Below are 20,102 nucleotides of genomic sequence, written 5' to 3' on the forward strand. Positions count from 1 at the left end.
AACAAAAGTTAAGAGGGAATTAAGGCACCATTTTCAAGCCCTGGGATTTAGCTACATTTTTACATAGGTTGCAAAATATTAATCTTGCAAATTAATTACTGTAGTTGTGAAATTTGGTTTTAATGCTTTGTTACTAGAAACTGTGAATCATTTCAAGAGCTTTTAAAAATGTTAGTTGCCATACAGAGTACAGGGGAGGGAGGATCACCTTATATTTAGATAATTATAAAGCAAATATAATTACAGCCAACAAGTAGCACAAGATGTATACGGTCTCTGCTAAATTGAGTATGGCAACGGCTTCTTTTTAATTGCATGTTTGTGATATGTTTTATATAATTTTTTTTTTCTCAGCCAGATTGAGAAAACAAACACTGTCTTTGTATTTTAATCTACTTTTATATCTACAGGTTCATTACATATTTTCCCCCTCTGTAAATTGACAGTGCAGTAGGCACATTTGGGGTGTAATTGATGTATTATTATTTTCTTTTACTTAAAGTGCTGAATTTTAAATTAATGTTGGCTTACTGAGTGCATTGTGAAGTTGAAGGCACTTCTGATGCTTTAATCTTTGGTATAATAAGGTTCTAAATATGAAGGTGAGTTTTTATTTTATTTAAAAAAATGTAAAAAAGCGATAAGAAACTTGTGTATTGCCTCCAAATTGACATGTTTTATTGATTATTTGAGTTTTTTTTTTTTTTTGGCATAAAGGTTCTCTCAAAAGTCTTTCAGAAGGTCACTTGTCTTGTTCCTGGTATTTCATACTAAGTTCAGTAATTGAGAGGTTTCTGTGATTGAGAGGTTTTGTGTTTTTGAAGGTCTGTATTTCTTTAATGAAGGTCATTTCCCATGCACAGACTTTCTGATTGATCACCAGCACAGCATGTTTATACCAAAGTATGTGAATTTGTTTTGACTCCATTAATGAAGTAAGACTGATGGCTGTGATGCTTGGCCAAGCCACCAATAACTGTGTGTGTATTTGACTATTGTGTACCACTAGCTGAATTAATAGTGCATGTGAATGTTTAGAGGGAGGTTGTGAAAATGTAGATTTGGAGTTTGACAGATTATAATGCCTGCCATCTGGGATTGAGTTGAAATGTTTGCTTGAGCTGTGCTGGGTTACTTCTAAATAACCCAATTCTCTCCTCTAATGGAGGACTAGCAAGAACCTAGACTAAGAATACAGGCAAAATGTGCCGTTGTTTGTTTGCTTTGTTCGCTTTGTTCCTTCTTATTCAGACTTGGCAAACCATTCCTCTAAAGAATTTCCAAAATGAAATGCCACAACAGCATTAGCAAACATGCTTTTCCTGAGCACCACGAAAGCCGTTTTTCCTCAGCGCACGAGCGCGATCCAAAGCAACAGATGGGTCTAATTTTGTCCTTAATCCAACATGCAGACATTCCAATTGCATATTAGCACTTTCATATGTCACCAAGGAACATTTTCTCATTTACAATCGCCTATGAAACTTTTGTCTTCTAAACAGATGGCAGCATGCAATGGTGAGCTTGTAACCATAGAGAGCAGTAACTAAATTGCACTGCATGCAATTCAATTCTCTGTCTTGAATTTTACATCTCATCTTTTTGACGCTCTTACTCTGAATTGGTCTTTAATGTGCATGAAGCACTGTGCTCAGGTCCCTTTGTAATTGTCAAGGGATGGCGGTGTAGAATTAAATTAGAAGGCTTCTTCTCTCTCGTGCATAAATTGCATTTCCAATTATTTCTTCATACATGTATATGCAGGCAATTCTTCACTTGGACTAATCAACAGATTTGATCTGAGAAAGATTTTACAGTTGAGAAATTTGGAATCTAAATCTAACACTAACACACACACTAACACACACACGAACACACACACACACGTCTGTTCTCATAGACGTTATGTTATGAAAATGTAAATTCTTTAAGCTCATTTGCGGGCTCAATTGGTTTGCATTTTATGGTTTGTCTTGTGGATTTCATGTTAATGAAAGACTGGAGTATTAATTGATCGTTGGTGTTTTTTTTGTAGTGAGAGTTTGGATCCTAAGCTTTCCTTGTCTATATTTTCAACACTTAAGGCCCGTTCACACCAAGCACGATAACTATAAAGATAACGATAAAGATATAATTCTAAAAATCGTTCTCCATATTAAAGAATAACAGAGTTCACACCACAACTATAACGATAAAGATATGAGGAACATTATCGTTGGGATCACTTTCAGAATGATTTTTTTACAGCTGTTGAACGATAAAACACTCACAGCCAATCAGAATCCATTCTAATTTAAAGGTCTACTTTGAAACCGCAGCGCGGGTGCGCGTGTGCTTAGAATAAGACCGTTATCAGTCGTTGGTGTGGACGCATATATAGTTATCTTTATCGTTATCTTTATAGTTATCGTGCTTGGTGTGAACGGGCCTTTACACATCAGCTTAATTAAATTAGCTGGAAAGTTTGGCATATGTGTTTGTGTTGCCATGCTTAGGCTTAAGAGACTCCATAAGCGGCACATTTTTGGCAAGATGGCTTTAAACTTTGGAAGTCTTACAAGAGATGTCAGACATTTAATCTAATTTAATTTTAACTAATATATTGGCATCTATGTGGTTGTAGACAAACTAGACCAGTTTATTTTTTTGGTGTTTTACATTTTCTTTTTTTTATTATTATTTTTTGTTTTGTTTAATTTTGTCTGCCAACAAATTAAAATCCCACATCACATTTTGTTTGTGAGCCTTGGAACTCTTTTGAATGGATCTGGAGGCTGTTTCAGCTGGTTAATGCATGATTTTTTTTTGCATAGGTGCACATTCCCTCTTCTCTCATAAGTCTTTGACGAGATAAGTGAATCACCTATTACTGGATTACTCCAGTATTAGGGCGTTTGTAACTCAAGTCAAAGTGCTTCTAAATTAGTTGTATTGTGTCTTGCTACATTTGAGAGTTTTTTGTAGAATGCCATCTTAAACGGAACTATATTTCACAGTAATTTTATGTGAATTTTGAAGTCTTACAGATTTTTTAAATCATTTTTGACTTGAAATCAAAAGCTTTTTCAGCTGTCAGCTGTCACCTGTCATGTGGACTGCAATGTCATCTTCAGTGCCACTGTGAAATGATTCTAATCACCTCTCACTCTCTCACTGTTTATAGCATTTAAACATCAGAACACTTACAGACGATGTGGTAAGAGTCCTTTATTCAGGTTTCTCTCTTTCAAATACTCACTCTTTGATTCTGTCTTGTTCATTAACAACAAGCTTACATTTTAAATTTGATTCCTCCTCTCTGATATGATTAACCCCATATCACAGACTATTAGAGGACCCATGCTTAACAGTGTTTTAGTCTCATACTAACCACAGCTCCATTCAGTCAGCTCAGGTTTGAGAAAAAAAGCTTTTACTAATCTGTCACTACTAAAAAAAATATTCTGCGATTTTACCCCCATTTTTGATTTTCTAAAGCTTTCCTTGAGACAATTGCTTTCTTGCGTGTCTAACACTAAAGAACGGCCTTTTATCAAGCATGTTTCATGCTTTATACATCCCTAATTAGGCTGCATGTATCTGTAAAACTTATGCAACTTGTTGTGAAGCTGTTCAGCTCATGGTAAGTGTCTGTCTGCCTGTCAACAGGGAATACATTACAATAATTCCTCTTTTCTATAAATCCATGGGAATTTTGTTACACCTAACACAAACAAAATCCAAAATTTACTCCGTAAACTTGACAATCAGGACATAAGAATTTATCATTATAAATAACCAGAGAAACTGGAAATGCCTTGTTCAACATAAAATTAGGGCTGGGTGATTAAAACGTTAATGATAATTATCGCGATGTAATTTTCCTTGATAAAACGATAACAAGAGTTCGATAAATGCTCGATACAATGTTTGACGAACGAAAGTTTAGTGTTACTCATTTGAACCGTGCCGTGGTTTTACAAATCACCATTTACCATGAATACAATCATATTGAATTGTATTATATTATTAATGTAGACATGCATTACTGGAGTAATAGAATATATTTACAGTATTTTTTGTGAATAAGCTAGCATTTGTGCATTTATACTAAATGTGTTCAGGCTACTGTTTTTTATACACATTTTTTTCCCTATGTGAGGTGCTATATGTGTGGTTTTAACTGCGTTTATCATGATCTATGCTACTATGGAAGGCCAATGGTTAATTTGAATTAAACTCAAATAGGCAGAATATTTAATTTTTACAATATATATATGAGGTTGTTTACCATTTTTACAGATGTAACTGTTTTTGTTACTGAACATAAATTTGCATCAGCATCCTAACCCAAGCTACTACTATGTGCATTTTTAAAAGACAACATGTGTAGTACTAATAAGGCCATCCTTAAAAATATTTTGGTTTGCAGTAACAGCAAAAAAATAAATAAAAGGGTCGGTAGGTAGGTCTATAAAATTTTTTTTTCAAGATTTAATGGGGGAATTTTTTTTTTTTTTTTTTCCCACAGACAACTAACAGGCATTAGGACTAACGCAAAGAGGGCGCTTGAGACGCGCACAAGTCAGCAATATTTCTGATGATTTATTGGCATGAAGTTTTGTGCACAATGACAAACAGGAGTCCAACATTCAGGGATTGAAATTAACACCCTCCAAACCACCAAATAAGGGTAAAAATGAACTTTGGAACCAAATCTGCGCGGATTTAGCGCAAATACGCAACTCGTGAGTCCTCATGATATATTAAATACAGCGTATTGCGCAGAATTTGCGCATTTCTGGCTTACTTGAACACACACGTCACTAAGCAACAAATAACGGCGAGCATTAATTAGGGATGTGAATTTCTGCCAAAAATGGCATTCGAAAATCGAGGAGCAAAAGTCGATTATCGATCGAAAATCGAAAAAAACTTCGAACCCCCCCCGCACACTCACGATGACAGAAAGGGAGGCCAATTTCATCTTTAGCAATTTGTCATCAAACAAACTGTTTCTTAATTGAACAAGTAACATGTTTTCGTCGTTTTTTTTTTAACATAGTTAACATAGAAGAAAAAAACAAAAAGCACGACAGCCCGTTTTTGCATCGCCAAACCAGATCCCTTTTAGATAAAAAAAATAATGTCATATGTCATAATGATTTTATGCGAACCTGCCTTTTTACGGCAATAGCCTACTTTTTAAACAAATTAGTTTAAATCAAAACTACTCGTGTGATGCCACTGCGCAATACACACACATTACCACGGGATGGCGGGTGTTCATTTCACAAACTGTGGACAATGGTAGCTTATTTAATGTAGCCTATAAATTAATATGTTTAAAAAACGGATAATGTCATCATACTTGTAGTAGTGCTATCGTCGCGTAATAATCTGTTTGGTTGTAAAATGTATTACCTGAATAAAATGAACTCGAATGTAGGCTGTTGTCCTGTGGAATCATTCATTCACAGACATCATACGAAGATGTTCAATAGATCTTCATAGCTGGCAAAAATATGATGCATTTGCAGATTTGCTTTCACTTGACTAGACTGTCTTGATGTTCTTAAATAGGGCTGGATGATTAATCGAAAAATAATCGAAACCGAAATTCAGAGCCTATAACCGACGCAATTTTACCATGTCGGTTATTTCGTTTTTTTAAATTTATTTATTTATTTAAAAGGGACAATGCATATTAATGAACATCTTAGCTTTTCAGCAATGTAAATATGCCAGAATTAGCCCCAAGGCTACTTTACATCTGCAGTCCCCCGTCAGGTCATCACAATATCAAGTAACAATTTAAAGGACACCACAATATTCAAAGACATATTATAAGAGATATCACCGTTTTCAGACCGGGCATCTAATACAGGTTACACATACATATACACATATACAATAAAGTGCTATTCTATGTACTAGGGTTGGGCGGTATTTCGGTAATATCGTATACCGCGGGGTCTTAAAATAGCAACGGTATTAGTTTCAATACCGTCATTACCGGCACTTATATATAATAAATAAATATAATTTATTCAATGCCTAAAAATGCTTATGTAGTTGTCATCAAGTGACAGTGTGGAGGAGAGAGAAGGGAGAGGCGGTAAATACTTACGAGGCAATTTGTAAATGTTGTAATAAAAAAGGTGACTGCGAGAGATGGAAACACCTCTAACCTAATGTCGCATCTCCGAAACAAAGACCCACTCACTGCTGCGAGGGTGCATTTTGCCCCGAGTTCATTAAATAAGCGCATTAGTTTATATTTGTTAAAATATTATAATGTTATTTTTTTTACGTTGATAATGAAAACTGAAGAGCACTAGTAAGATGGGATGCATCGGGAGTCAGACATTGACCAATTAATTAAGTTTCATTTTGTAAAAGGCCTTTCTTTAAAGTGAATTTCGTTTTGTATAAATTGTATCCTAATTTTAATTATTTTTTTTTATCAACCAATAATAAATAAGAATCAAATATATCAGACAACATAATCATGACTTGATCATGCGCTGGCGCGCCGCGGTCACTTGCATTGAAATCTCATTATAAATTAACCGAAACTCAGTGTATGTCTCACAGACATGACAGATATCTAAATAAAGCTTGAAATTTCATTAAACGAAACAATTCAAAACGAAAAGAAATAGGCCACTCGCTGATTATTTAATCCATGATGTGCATTTCTCTCTATGCGCCTTCATACGGAAATGGCGATCATCAAATTAAACGAAACTATTCCAAACGAAAAGAAATAGGCTAGCCTACTCTCTGATTATGTAATCCATGATGTGCATTTCTCTCTATCGTTCACTATGGAGATGGCGATTCATCAATGTCTTTAAACTAAACAATTCAAAAGGAAAAGAAATATAGGCAGCATACTCTCTGATTAATCCAGGATGTGCATTTCTCTCTATAGGCGCGTTCACTGCGGAGATATCAATCGTCAATTTCTTTAAACGAAACAATTCAAAAGGAAAAGAAAAAGGCTAGCCTATACCTTCTGATTATGTAATCCATGATTTGCATTTCTCTCTATATATGCGCGTTCACTAGGTGATGGCGATCGTCAACTTAATCTTTGCAGCACTGACAGAAAAGTTGTATTAATAAAAATCAATGGACGCGTGTCACCGGATTTACAAATGCACTTGTTGCTTGTTGCTTGTTAATTTAATTTAAATGAATTAATAAAATGAATACAATTGTCATAATTAAAATAATTAAATATTATTAATTGTCCCATTTTTGCTCATTTATAAATAGTATTTATATCTACCACCCCCTCAGCATCTGGGTTAAACAATTATTTGGCGCCACCATATTATAACGGTCCACGTATTAAAAATAGTCGAGTCTAAATAGGGCTACGGCTCATATTACATTTAATGCCGTCAACAGGGATCAGACACAACGTGCACGGGTTGGCCTTGATTTTTTTTGTTGTGTTTTTTATGCCCGATCTGGTATTCAGTTTATGAACGGTGTAGACACAAGCCAACAGTTTGGTGACGCTGTCTGAGCCTTATGTCATATTTTTTAATTAGTCACGGTAATACCGTATACCCCGGTAAAATAGGGAGGAGGTTTGACGGTATCAAAATTTGGATACCGCCCAAGCCTACTATGTACTTTAAGTACATTGTAATTATGCTAAAATACTAATAAATACAGCAGTGCTGGATCTGGTTTGGTATACATACAAATACTTAAACAACACCACAGTGATCATATCCATATACCTAAATTACAATATATATCGTTAGTGGGCACAATTTTGATGTGTCTTGAGCCATTTTTTAAGTTGGTTCTTAAAACTGGCGTAGGTCGGACATTTTCTAACAACAACCGGTAACTTGTTCCAGATCTCTGTCCCCTTAACTGACAATACATATTGTCCAAATGTTGTACGCCTGTAAGGCACTATACAGTCACCCCTGATGGAAGCCCTGGTTACAGCTCTTCCCTCTCCCGTTTTTTTCAATATTACAGTATTAATCCTATTAATATTTCCACACACTGTGTGTTAATGTACTTTCCCCTTAAAACAATTACCGCGTGTGTAGTCGCGTAACTCCGCCCCGTCCAGTCTGCGACATTGAAGCAACATGAGCCCCTTTCACATAGGGGTGTGATTTTCCAAAAAAAAAAATGTATAATGACGTAATATTGACGGGACACAAAAGACAGAACTCTGCAGCGCGGAAGTGCAGTGCCCGGACCGTCTGTCTGTGGCGTGTGCACATAACCGAGACGCGATGGCTGAGCGCGAAATCCAAACACCCTCCTCGTTAAAAGCTGACGTGTGGAAATATTTTGGCTTCTATGAAGTTGAAGGGGGAAAGGAGCTGGACAAGAGCCACACTAGTTGTAAGCTTTGTAGAATAAAACTAAAATATTTCGGCAACACGACAAATATGAGAAGCCATATGACACGATTCCACCCAGAGGAGGAAAAACACTCGGCTGTACCAGAGCCGTTTCTCTCTATGGCTCTGGGCTGTATCGGTGTTCAGATGATTTCTGCTGCCTTGTCGAAAAATGCTACCCATGCGCGAATCGATCACAGATAATGTTGATTCATTCTCTATTGTTTCCATAATGGTGTAAATCTCACAATATTATGACATCGTTATTTCATTTTAATCAGGGTAAGTGTATGGGGAGCATATTTGGATATTTTAAATTAACTAGCAATTATCACATTTGATATAACAAGTAAAAATGATATCATATGAAATAAAATTATAATAAAATTCGAAGTTAAGAGTATAGTATAATGTACTGTTTTTATTTTTAAAACGTGTGAAAAGTAAAAATTATCATCAAATATTCATCTTTGACCTGTCAAAGTTTCCTACAAGTCTCCACAGCATCGATGCATAGATTTATGGGCGTGGTAAGCAGAAGAAAAATGAGTCTGTACATGCGCATAACCAGTAAGTAGCACATCTCAATGGGTAGCATGAATCGTCAGAACACCTGTTGTTGTTATATTATTAATTTACTACAAGTATGCTGCTAGTTCAGGCACACATTTATTTTCCTGTTGGTTCTTTGCAATGTTAATAAAATATATTGTACGTTAATTCTTTATGGGTCATTACTTTGTACTTTTAAAGCAAAGTATTTATATTCACACACACACACACACACACACACACACACAAATATTCAGATAATCACTGTAGAATCGAATCGCAGGCCTCTGAATCGTAATCGAATCGTGAGGTGCCTAGAGATTCCCACCCCTACTTTCACACAGCGCGTTGATCCCGGGAAATTGCCAGAACAAACACCTTCTGTGTGAACGCAAACACGACCCGGGATTGATGCCAGGTTGGGGACATAGTAACATTGCCGTGTTCAGTCCCGGAACGCGCGCTATGTGAACAAATGCCATAATCAATGCCGTGTCGTAATGATGGCGCTAAGCCGGGATCGTTCGCCAGCGTGAAACGGTTCGTAATGCTCTAGTTTATGATTGAATCAGAGAAAAAAATGCACAAGCGTGGTTTCTCGAGAGAAATCGCAGCTCATAAGCAAACTATAGACGCCGCTGGGACATCTCACGTGTCTTTGCGGGTTGTGTGTGTCTGTGTGAACGCACTCTCTTGATTCCGGAAAATCACTGGCAGTGTGAATGAACCAAAGTCGAATGAACCAAAGTCAAACGAACCCGGGTCAAATCCCGGGCCACTTTATCCGTGTATTTTCCGTGAAAGGGAACTCAAACACGGAGTCAACTCAGCAACAGGAGCCGCTTGAACCAAAGAAACACGCGAAAAAAGAGAGAGACATTTCTCTCTCAAGCATTTACAAATGCACAAGCATTTACAAATGCTACACAATATGAAAAGGATTAGTTTTTTTAGTTTTATACAAGTTATATTTTACTTTTAAGATTGCAATATTTACAATAATTTATTTTGTTTACAAAAAACTATTTTCTAAATTTCTTAGGAAACTTTCTTTTTACATTAAAACTTAATTACTTTTTTATAAGACGTTTTTATTTCAAGCATTGTATGCTTTGTTTGATTCAATTGTTTGAAATATTTAATAAGTAAGCATTAAAAGCTATCTGTGTGTTTCCTTATTTTAGAATCACAAGGATAGGATTATGCATTCTTTCATTAAAAAATTAAAGTCCAGCCCTATTCTTAAATTTTCCTGTTAAGACTCCGAGTGTGAATTGAAAGCGCTTCAGAGGATTCAGTGCGTGCAGGAACTGAACAGATCATTCAAACTGATTCGCAAACTGATTTGGACAGATCTGCCAACTTGTTTGATGAAGTCTTTGAACAGAATCGACTCAAAAGAGTGATTTATTTGTGAATTGAGCATCGCTCATGCCCATAAAAAAGATACAGCACGCTTGGAATAAACTATGCATTTAACAGCATGTATTGCATTAAAATAATGTAACGAGAGGAATGTCGCCCTAACGTAAGGAAGTAAATGTAGCCTAGTTTGTTACTACCATAGACGGTTACTACCATAGACCGTAAAGGTTACTACCCACCTTTCATTCATGTTAGTGACACCTTGTGTCCCCAACAGGAAAATAGGCTACCCTGCTGCGCGATCTGTGACAGTTGGCGCGCCGTCAATTATGACACATTGGAATTGCGCGAAAATATATTCTATATATATATATATATATATATATATATATATATATATATATATATATTTATTTAAACGATATTCAAAAAAGCTATTTTTATCGAATTTCGAACGCAGTTCGACTATTCGAAGATCGCGACTTATCCCTAGCGAGCATGTTCACTTGCATTGAAGTAATAGCGAATATTAAAAAGCATTTGGTTAACAGAAAAGACATTGTTATTTTCCAACATCCTACATGTTCTGTGTACTGTATTGATCTGTCCACCTAAAACACATTTTTGGTTTAAAAAAAAAAGGCCGGTGGTGGTGGCTCACTCTGGATTTTCAATTTAAAAGAAACCACTTTGATTTTAGGGTCAAATTGTAGGACGTCCTCAATAGTTTGAGTTTCCCCCACCAACATTTGAGTGGTTTCCTTCAGGTCAGACGACACGATCACCGTTAGACAGGTGAGAAGGAGGGGAAAAGATCAGGGCACAGTTTTTCCAGAACTTCGTGCCAAGTTAAAGCGGTGTCGAGATGTTTTAATGCATTTTTTAGAATGCATTTGTTATGGTGCCCAAACCCAAATGACTTTGAACGGTGACTGCGAACATTTTATTTACTGCATCATTACTAGGGATGGGTATCGTTAAGGTTTTAATGGTATTACTACTCTTACCGATACTGCTTATCGTTCCGGTACTTGAACGGTATTCTTATCGGTCTTTTTGGTGTTTCTTTTTTTTTTTTTTTTACATTCGGGTAATAATTAACATTTGCTTTATATTTTGAAATGTAAAATATCTATAGCAAAAGAAAAATCAATGCTTTAACAAAACAAATAAAATATCTAGGCTATTTGTTATGCAGCAGTGTGCAGGCTTTTTTGTTTTATATACATGAGATAGGATACGATAAGCAAAAACGAGTACAAACAAATGTTCCAAAAAAGAATACAATTAAACAATGATACAAATTATATACACAGTGCTTTAATTTCAGGAAGGTCTAAATTTACTTTTCAGGTCGGCCTAAGTGTTTCTGTCTGAAAAGAAATTTAATTTAGTGTAATTTAAATGTAAAATAACACTGCATAGTTTATCATAGATAGATTAATGCTTATTAAAGTTTAAGTTATTCATTCAAGAGCTGTGAGTGATTTTCTCTGCCTTTTGTTGTTTGATTCACATTAATGGCTCAATCGTCACAGGTTTATTAGACGCTGCCGCTTTAAGACCGAGTGCAGATCTAATAGATGAATGATGCACCATCATTTTCTCCCAACTATTTACGTCCATTTAAGACATCTCAGAGCTGGTCATTTTATATTTTATGAATATTTGATAGTTTAGATGTGCACATGAAGCCCAAAGCTAAGTATACTTTTCTTGTCTCGTTGCAGTCCATTTCGGAGCGCGCGTCGCCTAGTGAACAGCGTCTCTTGCACAGATTTTTGTGCTTTTAATAGCTCTTTTAGTGATTAAACGCGTCCGCAATTTAGCATCAGTAGAGTCTGCATTTTACAACAATCACCGATAGTGCTGATTCTGACGGTACGTTTGGGTTTTAGGAAGAAATGACAGCGCATCGCTGTGAAGGGAAGGAAGTTGCGCTAGACAGAATGAGTTGTAATGGTTTCATCTCAAATATCTTTTTTTTCTAATCTTTGAAAGCCGAAATCTAAAATAAAATTAGAATAATATTCTAAGATCTAAAGTGTAACCACGTTTGAATGTTTAGTAATGTCCTCATTGTCACTCATTAAGCAGGGCTGTCATGTTGTGAGCGCTGTGGCTCCGCGTGAGAGATCGCTCTCTCTCTCTTCTGGACTGCGAATAGCAAAATTGCATCACAGACAAATGGTTTAATATTATCATATGTAGAAATGGCTGAAATTCAGCCCCGGGGCCCGTTTAATACCGAGTTTCGGTACTCATCCCTAATCATTACCAAGCGCGAACAGTGAATGAAACGAAGCGAATGTACAAGCCATAGTGTGACATGCGTAAACCAATGGTGTAAACAATCATAGATGACGATGACGGCGCACGGGTTTTTATTTAAAAGGGAGAACGTAGCCTACATTTGTATGTAGGCATAAGCAAATTTCACAATACTAACTAAAATATAATTAATATTATTTTATTTAATTTGTATTAGTTGTTTGAAGAGTAAAAAAAAATCGGTCGGTCTTAACGCAAGTTACAACCGGCAAGTGGGTCGGACTAAAAGGGAAAATAAATAAATAATTGGGTCGGTCCTAAATTAACAGGGTCTGTCGGGTTACGGCAAACAAGAATATTTTTAAGGATGGCCTAATATTGCAGCCTGCACTGCAAATTGTAACAAAGATACTTGCCATCAAAGTCAGGCGACACAAACCTGTTTTATGACAGGGCTTGACATTAACTTTTTGAGGCACTTGTCCTTTGGACAAGTAAATTTATGTTTCACTTGTCCATGCACAAAAGTCACTTGTCCGGGTAAAGATTTATAATTTTATCCTTTTTTTGTGTGTTTTTGCTAATGCGCACTCTCACACTGTATTCAAACTTGTCTTGTTCTCTCTCCCTCCCTCGCGCATATTAATGAATTGAGTTGACTGAATATCTTTGAGAATACACAATGGTAAAAGGTCGGAAGACCAAAGTTTTTTTTTCTGAACTACCACTGGTTGTGAATTGTGCTAAAATAACGTTGCCTTACCTTCTCTGAAAAGCGTTCCTACACATTCAGATGACATAAACCACACTTTCAATAAACAAAAAAAAAATCTATCCAGTGATGATGTTTTTTGTTTTGACAAAAATCTTGTGCGATGTCCTAAACTGCCTGTATAATCACACAACGTGTGCCGTGGTCCGTTAATGACACGTCCGATTCGTGAACTAATGACTCCTTTAAACCGACTCACTTTAATGAATGGTTAAAACAACTGATCTGTCCAACACTGAACTCAAGAGACACCGGAATTGGAAACCCTTTACAATAAGGTTCCATTTATTAAAGTCTAGTTAACTGATTAGTTAACATTCTATTAATATTAGTTTCTATGCGGATTTACTCCATGACAAAAACACCCCAGTAATTCTACAATGAATTATTCTTTCCAAATAGAGCTATTCAAGTCATCTGGTGAAATTATTTTTATATCGCATTATTACATGGCTTGTTTGAATTCTAATGTAGAATACGGCCTGTTATTTCTTGATAACAGACCGCTGCTAACTTAAGTATAACACCGTTGCCATGAAAAACAGAGCGTTGCCATGGATTGGCAATACAATAGTTTTTAAATCAATAAACTCCTTTTTAAATGAATATTTTGTGTGAAATTGATTTATTTGGTAGGTAGCCATGTGATGAGCGGGATATTGTAGAGCGAGGCGGTTGTTATAGCGAATACAACCCCTTCAGGCTGATTAGGACCCCGAAGCGAAGCTCGCTCTACATTATCCCTTACATATATCGCAGAAAAATAAAATATCGCAATGTAATTTTTTACCAATGTCATGTAGCCCTAATACAAATGCTGTTAATGCTCGTTTACAATACACGATTAGCTAGCTAACGTCACTTAGCCTACTTGTCAGCCAGGTTGGGTTGCTCCCGACAGACGCCACAGAACATAACTCCGTCTTCATAAATAACCCAGTCGAATTCATCTTTCCATTTGGTTACAAATTTTCGTTCCCGTTTTATTTTGTATGGTGTTGGTGTAAGGTGACTTGTTTTTGGAGCTTTTCCTGGCGCTTGGCCGGGCTGCGGAGCCTGAAGAAACATCACTCTCCACTCCAGTCTCCACCACTGTTCTTGAGTCAGGTAAAAATGTTTAAACTCCTGATTTGCCAATCAAAGCATTCTGAGCTGGACGCAGTTTTGACGGATTGTGGGGAAATTTCTGTTGTTTCAAATCGATAAAATTAAATCTGTAAAATCGACGTAGGCCTAATGAGTGGCACGTAACATGCCATTTTATTTTGTTTGAAATTTAATTTGTCCAGCGGGACAACAAATTTTCTTTTCCACTTGTCCTACAAAAAATCCACTTGTCCCGGACAAGAGGACAAGCCTTAATGTCGAGCCCTGTATGACTTGAAACAATATCATCTGTTAGCTCATGCAAAAACTAAAATAAATTCTCTTAAAGGGTACATATCATGTTTTTAAATCGTTCCTTTTTACATATAATTCATACATTTGTGGTCTATATAAAGCGAAACTGCAATGCTTGGGTCTGAATTCCTCATTATTATAGCTCCACAGGCCCCTTTTCTACCCCTTTTCTGATGTGCGTCTGAGAGCAACTCGTTTTGGTGCGGTCTCTTTAAATGCAAATGAGACACGTCATACCCCGCCCCCTCTCCAGCTCGCAGAGGTGACACTCGGTTCAACTCTACCCCGTTCGGCCATTTTTGTAGTTTGATTAGAGATATACGATTATCTAGCGGTACAGAAACTTTTTATTCACACGTTAACAAAATGTCAACAACTGAAGACTTGTCAATCAAGCTTTACATGTTCGAGCCAGAGCCGGACCCGGAGCGAGTTGAAAATGAAGACGACGAACCTGCAGAACAACGTCTTAGCAGTTACCCCATTTTGCTAAACTGTACTTTTGACATGAGGTAGGAGAGTTTTCATAGAAAGCGGTGTCCCAACTGAGCACATCTGGGGTTCTGTTTGACAGCCTTTGTCAGCAAATGTTGGTTTGTGACTGGTTGGTTTAGCCCTCTAAATAAAGTGAAAGTCGATTATTTCTCTTGTTAAATCAAGCACACTAACATGACAAATGACTACGGCCTAATCTTACCACTAAAAATATGTATTGATAATATGGTACGTTTAGAAAAGCATTAGAAAATACAGCACCTAAATGAACATTGTCAACTCAACAACGTTAATACTGCAGACGTGTACTTAAAAACAAAAATAAAAAGAAAGACAAAGGTACTGCTAAACCATGACCACCGTGTGTTTTGAGAAAGTAAAGTACTTTATTTTTATTAACGTTATTTACAGCTTACCGAAGTGTTCTGTTCGTCGTCTCCAAAGATAGAAGGAATTGACCCCTCAATCAGACGAAGTCTATCGGCAAATCCTTCTTTATACTGGCGGAGGTTGCTGAAGTAGTTATCTTTGAAGTGCTTTGCTCACACAAAAATGACTTTACCCACAGATGTGGGTACATTTCCATGAAAAATAAAACTCAACCAGGCACTTCGAAGAGGTTCTGATGCTGGGAGACGGTGTAATGAAGCGTGTGGGTCACTACATCCAACAACTGAACATTTTGACTTACCCTCTCGTAACTTCAGCATCCTTGAGATTGGACTACAAAAACGCAGCGAGAAATAAAAATGGCGGATTGCTCGAAGAGTTGGGCCGGGAGTCATTTGGCAGTTCCGCTGCAAATACTGTGACGAAATAGTTCAAAAAACGTCATAGATAACAGAAAAATCGGAACAGGTTGAAAAATATGACCAAAACAGAATATAAAGATATCAACGAAGTACCTGAAGAGACTAATTTCAACTTTTCTGTACTTATAAACACTCCAAATATACATCAAAATGCATTTACGGGCTAAAAAAGTGGATTTAGCATGATATGTCCCCTTTAAGATATTTATTTTGTTAAAGCTGCAGTCCGTAACTTTTTTGGGTTAAAATTATTCCAAATAAATTTTAGCAAGTTCATAACCAGCCAGTGTTCAAAACTATCTGCTTACCTTACTCGATTCAAAACGGTAAGCTTGTAGTAATATTTTTAATTCCAGTGGTACTGGTGGATTTCCACAGGAAATTCGAACATGTCATTACGTCACATTAGGCTTGCTACGGTAGTCGGTGTTACCGTTGTTACACGGTGTTCAGTCGCAACACCGGTTTCATCACTTGCCCACCACGACACCGCAAAAAAAAAAAAAAAAGTTTGAAGCGTTACAAATATTTAACGCCATTACGCAGTATCCGTTAAGTCCTGCCTATTTTACACACACACACACACACACACACACACACACACACACACACACACACACACACACACACACACACACACACACACACACACACACACACACACACACACACACACACACACACACACAAACACACACACGCACACGACCCACAGAAAAGACGAGTGTCAGTATCGAGTTCTCTTTCGGGTTTTTCAGAACCCACCATTCAAGCCATTCGCAAAGACTTTAGTTACTGTTGCTATGTCAGACAAGCCATGCCGCTCTCACGCCACACACTGTGACTGAATCCGAAATCGCCCCCTATACACTCAAATAGGGTGTTATTTGAGGAGATAGCCATTTTTAGTGGTGTCCGAAACCGCTGCCGCACCAGCTTTTTATAAGCGATGAAAAAAAAAAATTAGTTTTCCAATTATCGGCAATTCAGGGCACAATAACCGCACCATTATGCATGCCCGTGCAAATGCACGCATTTTAAGTTTTCCTTTAAAATGAGCGATTTAAAAGCCCCAGCCAGTGATACCGGTATTACCGGTGTTGTCACACGTCGATTAACCGGTGGGAAAATATCCTCACAGTCTCATCTCTATGTCACATCGGTACACATAAAGGTGTCTTGGCTAGTAGGCTATATTGCGTGTGAGGATGTTGGAGGTGGAGATTTATAGCCTTTTCTCACAACACTTGATATAATATAATTATAATATAATATAACTCGATATAATATAACTTTTCAATTTGATGGCAGATCCAGAAAGGTTCAAACGACAATCACCAGTGACAACTGGAGATTCACCCACTGTAAAATGCAAAAGACTTTGGGGTGGCTACAGAAAAAAAGACTACAGCTAGGCCCATGCGAAAACGAGGATAAATATCAGAAGGGCATTAAATGTAGTCACGCAATGCTGATGTTGTTAACATTAACAATTTAAGAACAAAGTATAATTTGCACGGTTATATGACGTGATATGATAAGCGATCGTTAGATTTAATCAGCGCGATTTACTGTAATGCTTTTTTCCCCTTAGTTGATCAGAACAAAAGTGGATGTTACTTGTTTAGATGACATTTTCCGGTGAAAATTCTTAAGTTGGTCATACTTCCAAAAAGTAGAATCTGTGATTCCGAATGACAGTATCCACACGGGCGCGGTCACTGACAGCCGCACATTCTCCTCAAAACATTGGATTCATCTGCGCTGTGCCATGCTGAGGCACAACCCACGTAAAGTTGATAATTCCGCAAATAACTGCAATTGCAGATTTCAAACAGATGCCGACAAAGAGGAAAAACTGCCGACTGCAGCTTTAAATGACTGAAAATTTATAAAGAATTCAAAAACATGAAATGTTTGTCGTGTTCTGACAATAAAGTGTACCTTATAGGGCTGGATGATATTTAAATTTATATCACAATATATTTCTTCATTTCGGTCTATATGATATAATTCCGATATGGATATGAACAACATAAAAGCCTCATAAAAAAATCAGAATAGATTTTTTGAAATGCGCACAGCACAAATATCAGGGTGTCCGCGGGTCCTTAAAAAGTCTTAAAGTCTTAAATTAGATTTAAAAAATTTAAGGCCATAAAAAGTCTTAAGTCTTATTTTTACTTATGAAAGGTCTTAAATTTTCGATGGCAATTTGACTTAGACATATCTAAATGTTTTCCAAATTAAAGCTATCTAATTAGCGTACTTTTTTATTTATTATTCGTTCTTTGTGGATTTGCTTATTCATGTGACATTTCGCGTCACATTCGCGCCAGCATTACGTCTGTCTCCTGCTCGCGAAACAGCAGGAGAGAAGAAGAAAGCTGGTTAATTTCAGTTCAATTGTAAGTTCATTCTTTATGTGCGTAGTGGTGTGCGATGTGTATTGTATATTATGATATTGTAATTATTGTTTTACTTTAATGTTAACTATGTACGAGGGCGCACTGCGAGCTGACATCGCATTTGTCTCTCATGCTTGCTTTCACTGCGTGATGTGTCAATGCAGTTATAGGTATGTTCCCTTATAGACGTAGGGCCTATAAAGTTTTTGTATTTTATATATCATATGTTGTTATCATACAATATTACATCAACAAGAGGGCTGTTTTCCTGTGCACAATAGCAAATATGATATTTATTTTATATAACAGTTAAATGAACATTGTGAGTTACATTTTATAAACAATATTGTCAATATTGTTTGTTTTCCCTTCATTTCGCTGACGAGAATTTCAAAATGAAACCGTAGCAGAGTCTCAATGCAACAACAGCGATGATTTATTGACTGAAATCCGCGTTTTTTTACAGTCTATGGTTTTGAGCGAATCATTTTAACGATTCAATGAACAATCACTAGCACTTCCTGAATGAATCGGCCGTTTGAACAAATCGGTTGAATGAATGACTCCGAGACGTGGACTTGCCGCCGCCTACTGGCGGTTTTAGTTTCACATTTAAAGTACCCTGTAATTAAAATGTTACAATTAGAAATCAGTTCATCATATTTAAATATTGAATTAAGAATTGAAGAATTGAAAGAATTTAATATATCATAGCTCTATTTATGCAATTGTAAATGGAGTGTAAATATATTAATGCCAGTTCTGATGCTGCTTCTGTGTCACCTCTACACTGCAAAGATGGATTTTGATTTAATGATTTAATTTAACTGGTAACAGTGGTATTGTTATTATTCTAATATAATTTAATTTGAATGTTAGAATTTGACATAAAAGGTGACGCATAGTCGCATACCTCTAAGTAAAAAAAATAAAAAAAAGCCCATATATGGTTGAAAATGCCCCTGGAACTCAATTTAAGGTTGCAAATATTGCCCTTTAATAAAAAATGTTAATTTCTTTCACTGCTGTGAACTGACCACTGCATAGAATATGAAAAATATGATTCTTACTAGGACTGGTTGTTAAAGATCCCTTACTTTCATGAGTCAGCTGTCAACAACAGGTTTAAACCAGCCATGGTACCAGTTCACAAACACAATCAGTAAAATATCATCTAATTATCAACAAAACTTTGAAAATATTGAGTCATATTTTTGTCAATATTGCGCGCCCCCTAATGTAAGGTATTAATTTTGTTTTCTTCAGGTCTTAAAAAGGTCTTAAAAAGCCTTAAATTTGACCTTGAAAAGTGTGCAGATACCCTGAAATATAGTTTCCCACTTTCTGCGCATAACCATTTTCCTATATTGGTTCTTTATTTATTTTAAACAGCAACTTAATATTTATCCATTTCTGGTTATAATTTGGAGACAATGATTATATGAACCGTTGTGCCGTGCTGCTTATCGTTTATCATGTGGTCTGGTGTTAACATTTGGAAATTTGCTTTTGTATCAAGAGAGTACTGATGATAGACCAGAGCGTAATTTAGATCGAAAAGACTAAGTAAACCTTGAAAAGTGGAAAAAGTAACCTGTCAGAAAATCTGTTTGCAAATGCAAAATCAAGCTAATTAACAATTACATTTTTGAATTCTTAT

General features: G+C 36.4%; 1 protein-coding gene across 3 annotated transcripts in view; it reads left to right on the top strand.

Moving 5' to 3' along the window:
- The window catches only part of diaph3 (diaphanous-related formin 3), a 388,621-nt gene that overhangs the window by 23,427 nt on the left and 345,092 nt on the right, over positions 1 to 20,102 (top strand). For 2 of the 3 annotated variants that reach the window (XM_077203763.1, XM_077203765.1), the window contains exon 2: positions 3,164 to 3,196. The exons of the other annotated variant lie outside the window; for it this stretch is intronic. In XM_077203763.1, coding sequence (XP_077059878.1) covers positions 3,164 to 3,196 — 33 coding nt within the window. The remainder of the gene's footprint in view (positions 1 to 3,163; positions 3,197 to 20,102) is intronic. 3 annotated transcript variants of the gene reach the window in all.

This window comes from Siphateles boraxobius, unplaced genomic scaffold, assembly GCF_051911475.1.
Source record: "Siphateles boraxobius isolate OS27281-9 unplaced genomic scaffold, OSU_SipBor_1 5, whole genome shotgun sequence".
NCBI classification, from domain to species: domain Eukaryota; kingdom Metazoa; phylum Chordata; class Actinopteri; order Cypriniformes; family Leuciscidae; genus Siphateles; species Siphateles boraxobius.